The sequence below is a fragment of the Pygoscelis adeliae genome, unplaced genomic scaffold, assembly GCF_000699105.1.
Source record: "Pygoscelis adeliae isolate BGI_AS28 unplaced genomic scaffold, ASM69910v1 Scaffold114, whole genome shotgun sequence".
Classification (NCBI taxonomy): Eukaryota; Metazoa; Chordata; class Aves; order Sphenisciformes; family Spheniscidae; genus Pygoscelis; species Pygoscelis adeliae.
In genome coordinates this window covers 3,579,627-3,585,574 of record NW_008824587.1, presented here as the reverse complement: position 1 = coordinate 3,585,574, position 5,948 = coordinate 3,579,627, and the positions used below count along the sequence as shown (strand labels likewise).

Genomic DNA, 5,948 nt, shown 5'->3' with positions numbered 1-5,948 from the left:
CGGTGCCCCATCACCTTCCCAGCGCATCCTTTGTGCGTTCCTGGTTCTGCAAAAAGCTGCCAGAGAAGGAGCTTTATTTACCTCTGCTTATTTACCACCTTACTCGGTGCAGAATGCCCTGGGTCCCCAGACATTTAAGTCCCCGTTGGGACCCTGTCAATCCCCGTTTCTAACCGTATGGCCGTTAACCAGCCGCATCAATAGTGATGTCTATAGCACCTCTTAGTTCCAGCCACCGTTCCTTTTATGTTCAATCTGTCCCCATCAGTTTTGTAATGAAGCAGTATTGGAAAAACCATCACTTTTAATCACAACACATGAAATCTCAAAAGAGGCAGCATTGCTTTTCTATGCCGTGTCTGGTGATGCGAATGGAGGTGGAGGGGCACGTTTCAACCTAGGCACGGGATAAAGGCATTCTTTGGGAAGGGAGAAGTCCATGCAAAGCCGACCCCAACGTGAAATTTGGATCTCGTATTTACTGCTTAGCTGGGTCTGTTCAGTGCAACAGGACGAATTAGCCAGGAGGTTACTATCAAATTGCATGGATGCATCCAGTCCACCAGGTAGAGGGAGTAGGAGGAACCAGATTTACTTAATGCACTGGGAGACTAAGTCCAACACAAAGCTAAGTGGAAAAGGACGTAGGTGTTCCCTGAATGTGGTTTTTGGTGACTGAGAAGAAATCTTTCCTTGGAATTCCTTCGTGCAGCTAATTAAGACAACCGGGTCTGATTTCTTCGACCCATGCTGACATCAGTGAGAACTGTAAGTACTCAGCACCTGGAGACAAAGTGAATACCAGACATAAATACCCCTTCTGCTCCCACCCGCGGGACTGCCCAGAAGTGCATCTAAGCGGTAGCCAAGATGCGTGCAAGCGTTATCGGCTATTCACCCACGGCTCACGTTTTGTCCTCTTCTGCGTGTATTGCCTAGGAGAAAATACAGACAAGTCCCAAAGGGCTGTGCCAGTAGAGCTATAGTTAGGATTTGAATCCATGTAAGAAAATGGAGTTTAATACAGAGAGTGACTGTGCAAGTCAACGTCTCCCTAGCTTCATCCTTTATAGTCCCAAAGCCTGGATTTAGGCAACCTTTGGCTCGTGGATTTGGGTTTGATCCAGTCCATTCGTTTGCAAGCTGCTTGTAATACTGGACTTCCTACCTCAAAGATCTGCCCGTTGGAGAGAGCAGCTCCGTGGCTGAGCATCTCTGAAACCTGGTGCGTGGAGGAGGGTGGGCTCCCCTGGCCACGGCGGTACAGTTGCAGGGACCCAGGATCTTTGTTTGCTGGTTTGAGACTGTCACAGGGAGGGGGGGGGCATATCTTCTGGGAGTGCTTTCCCCAGGCAGGTGGTGATGTTGAACCTGTTGCCGAAGTAGATGGTGTGGCTTTGGAGAAGTGAGGAAGGAGAATTTCTTGCTGGTAATGTCCTATGTGGAAGATGAAGATGGCAACAGAAGCTAATCGGTGCCTCTCCGAGGGGAGAGCCTTTTGAGCAGCATGTGTGTGGTTGCGAGACCCGTTCAGACCAGTTCGGCAGGGCCAGGCTTGTATCTGGCTCACTGAGCTCTCTTCAGTCCTAGCTCCTGAGGCAAATTGTTAATAAGAGGAAGAAACATTATCTAGGGGAAGGAGCTGCAGAGGGAAGGGGAAGTGATCTGCCTCAGGCCATGTGCTGGAGCAAGGGAGCAGATCCTCTTCTCCCCATCCTGTACCCTGTCCTCCAGATGCCACCTCTGCTGCAGAGCTTCCTCTGCCTGCAAACTGTGCCCCTCCCATTCAAACGGCTTTTCCACACCGCCTTCCTCTGCGGAAGTGCATCTGGTTATCTCTGGAGCCATCTGGACAAGGTCCTTATTAAAACCTACAGGTTCCACCTCCTGCTCCAAACGCGCTTCACTTACTGGAGGATCTGCACCCAAGACTCGGGTGCTGCCCTGCTTGCACCTTCTCATGCCTCACCCCTTGCTACATAGATGTTTGTGCCATAACCAGACAGGTACAGAATCACCCATGGTCCTGTCTGTGCCCCATTCCTGAAAGTGGTGTAGGTCATGAGGTCATTTGGAAGAAAATTATCTACTAACCCCAACGTGATTTGTTATCGTGGGAAGAGGAGGGTTTTATAGCTTTTGCTTCTAGTGTTTGCTAGGAATGGGTGCCTGTTATTTTCAGATGTGGCTGTTTCTGAATTCTGGATTTTGATGGGTAGGCCTGGTAGATAAGCTCTGCCCTCCCTCACACCCGTGCACCTCCAATGACTTCAGAAGGATCCTTTTTATATCCTGCTCTTCTTACAGCACCGTCGTTTGGATTTCACGGGGAAACGGGGCAACGGAGCTTCACCCAACAACAGCCGGTGCACGAGCCGTTGGCTCTTACCCCACGAGAAGGTGAGACTCTGGGTTAGCTGGGCAGACATCTGCGTGCCCGAGAGACAAACCCAGCGGGACGTCCCCCCTCTTGATTTATGTTGACTCTCAGGGCCACAATTCTAGCTGTGAGATTATCCCATATTATAATGCAAATGGGAGACTGAGATCACCAAGTGTAAGCAGTGCAAGCTTGCTTGCTGCCCCTTCTGCGAAGCAGGGAGATGGCCTAGTAGCTCCCACTCAAGAGACATCCTACAGCAGGTTTGTTATTTGCATTGCTTTGAAACTGAGATTATTTCCGTGCTTCCTTGTTCCAGGTTTTAAAACCGAGAAGTTTTTCTTTTTTATCACGCTTCTTCCCGTTTCATGCCCTTTTCATCCGTCAGCCCGTGACGCACTGACAATCTATTCCTTGTTCCGAAACTCTCTCCCAAAAATTCTGTAGAAAGGACATTCTGCCTGGTGGTGTGTTTGTTGGTTTTTTTCAAACATAGCTTTAAGGCAAAAGTTTGGCAATGCAAAGCAAAGTCTACATAAGGCCGCATGACTTGGATTTGCAACTCAGAACCTTACAGCTTAAAAAAATAATAATTCCTTATCTTAAATAGCCAACTTTTTGCTCCAGGAACTTGTTTTGTTCTCAACCAAAAAGAAAAAAAAGAGAAGTCTTAAAATCCTAAATAAAATGTCCTTATTGTTCTGGGCAGTCTGGACAAGCTAATGAGACTGAAGTTCAAACAGTAACTAAAGTAGGGAAGGAAAAAAAAAAAGCTATACGGATAGACATCAGTGTTAGTTTCTTCCCGTAGGAATCCAGTGATGAGACAGACCCCAGTCGAAGGTCTCCTCTTTAGCTTTAGCACAGTGAAATCCGTCCCAATGGGAGAAGGTAGAATGGTTGCATTTGTTGAATGAATAAAAAGTGCATTTTGATTTTGCTCAGATTATACGTGTGTATTCTAATACCTAAGTGATTGTTTTGCTTTATCGGTTTGGTTTTGTTTGTTTGTTGTTTTTTTTTCCTCCCTTTTGGTGCCGGGACGCCAGGTTTATATTATCGGTGTTTTGGAGGTATCACCACAAGTGGTGGTCCATCCTTTGGCCTCCACATGAGTACCTGAGCATCGTTGGCATTGGGTTTGACAAGGGCACTGGGTGGTATTGGCTCATTCTTGCTAAGGACCTGGGGCTGCTCTTGAGCAGAGGGCTCCTGCAGCTTGGCACGCTGCCCCAAGGGTCTGCTGGGATTCACCTCGATGCCCAGCCTCATGCGCCATTTGATAGTCTGCAAGGTCACCATTTCATTGGTAGCCATGTTGGTTGCAACCAGCCAGGTGGTGAAGCTTTGATCCCGGTGAATGCTTGTGAGTTTGGCCACGTTGCTCTCGCTGACGGGCACTGCCCACGTGACGCTTGGGTAAAAGTTGTCGTTCATGCTGATGTTGAACTTGGACTCCTTCTTTGTGGGACCCACGATGGTGCAGGTTTCTGTCGTGTTTCCGTACCAGGGATAGTTCACTCCATCTGAGTCACTGATGGCCTGGATTTTACCGTCCAGTAGATCCGGAAGCTCCCAACTTGACCTGCCGTAACCAACAACAAATTATGGATAATGCATTAATTAATTAGTTTAGAAACATGCCGGACTTCAAGGAAGAAGAGGTAGGAGTTGTGAATGCACTCCCCCTTCAGCTTTTACTGGAATTTGTGCCTTTCACGCCATCGTGCCGAAAGAGCTCATCCCTGCCATTAAAACTGTCTGCAAATTTCCAGGACTAACCATGAACGTCTGTCCTGCTGTTAAACACCACTGAGGAACCATCACCCTGCAGGGCCAGGGCTTTCCTTGCAGGGACCAGCGGCTACCTGGAGTGGTTCAAAATATGTCTGTGTTTAAGTAAGGCTGCAAAGGGTAGGTGCTCAGGAAAGCTCCAGAGCTGGAGAAAATCCAGTGATGCAGGTATCTTCTTGCAGCAACTTGGCTGGCTGAGCACGGCTGAACACAAGGACTCGCTCCAGCGCCGCGTTCAGGATCTCGACTCTTGCGCCGGTGAGAGCAGGGCTCAGGGCTGAGTTTCTTTCTCTCAATAGCACAAAATCTCCCGTTTCGGCAGAAGAACGGGCAAGCTCAGAGCTGGCCCTGGGGGTGAGGTGACAGGAGAGCCAACCTAAGCGGTGGAAGTAAGATCAAGGACTCAACCGGACCATAAAGCTTCCCGTTGCCCCATTCTGTTCTTTCTTTTCAGTGCCTAACTGCAAACGCTCATTGTTCTCTCTGGATAAGCCACTGTCCCTCCCCGCTGTCTGCCTGGCGCTGGAAGTGTAACCCATCCTTCTCCAGCCCTAGGAAGGACCCAGTTCAAAGGCTGCACACCAGGCTCCGGGCTGGGGATGGTGTTACAGTAATCAGAGAAACTGAGGTCAGCCAGCTTGTAAAACTGCCTGAGCCGGTCGTCTGTGTGCTCTGCTTGCGAGACTGACGGAAAGGTCAGTCCTTCTAGCAAGAAAGTAAGTGAAAATGGTCCTCCGTCGCCTCGTAATGCACAACTTGGATTTCTTTTATTAACTTCCAATTTAATTTTTAAGATTAGATTTGCCAATAGAAGCAAACTACTGCAAATGTCTCAGAAAAAGCGTGAGATATTTGCAGAGGAAAGGCACTAAGATGGCATAACCATAGACCATGTGCTCAGCGCATGCCAGGTATTTTAAGGACATTCTTTTAAAAACCAGGGTGGTAGAGGCGGCTTTAATTTACCTTCTCCCTCTTGCTTACAAATCAGCCCTCCCCGCCACCCAGAGACGGCGTCCCCGCTGTTGAAGTGGCAGAAGGGGCTATGTGGCGGCAGCAGCTCGCTCCCAGCAGCTCCCAGCGTGGCTTTTGCCCTTGACCCCGCCATGGGGCTGGGACGCTGGGCTGTGCACCAGCCCCCCAAGCCCTGCGGCTCCCTGCTGCGGGCTGTGCCACGGGACACGGTTTATCTTGGGAGGGAGACAGAGGGGACGTGCTGAGGCTCGTCAGGGTAACTGTCCAAGCCTTTAATAAGTCCAGCGCTGCGGCTTAAAATAGCCCCTTGACTGAAGCGGGGGCTGCAGACGGGTGCAGGGGGGGGTGGGTGGGGGGACATGTGTCGGGCCCGGCCGGCTCTGATGCAGCTTTGGGATGAACTGCTCCTCTCCACTGGCCAGGACTAATGTGACTGTCTCACAAGGCTGTCCTGATTGTTAATTAGTTAATGACCGTGAAGTGCCTCCATGTTTGTAACCACTGGATTGTTCAGCAGTTAGCTGTAAATGTCTGGCTGCAGCTAGAGATATGAGGGGTGGTGGTGGTGGTGGTGTTTAAAGACCTCATGTATCTTTTTTTCATGTGAGCGGGGGTCCTAGCAAAAATCTCCCCTGTGCCATGGCAGGCGTTGGGCGAAGGGCCGCACCACGCAGGAGGCGGCTGGTTTGCAGGTCGGGCGGCCTGGCAGGAACCCGGGAGATGAAGTGCAAGGCAGGATACGGGCTGCTCCGGGGGATGCAGGGATGCTCTGAGCAGCAGCACCTGGGGGGGGGGGGGG

At 50.2% G+C, this 5,948-nt stretch overlaps 1 protein-coding gene across 1 annotated transcript in view; it reads right to left on the bottom strand.

Annotated features, from left to right (window-relative positions):
- Positions 1 to 286: 286 nt before the first annotated feature.
- Positions 287 to 5,948, bottom strand: part of FAM78A (family with sequence similarity 78, member A) — a 12,761-nt gene continuing 7,099 nt past the window's right edge. Inside the window, 1 exon segment of the mRNA XM_009322081.1 lies at positions 287 to 3,965. Coding sequence (XP_009320356.1) covers positions 3,437 to 3,965 — 529 coding nt within the window. The 3' untranslated portion in view covers positions 287 to 3,436.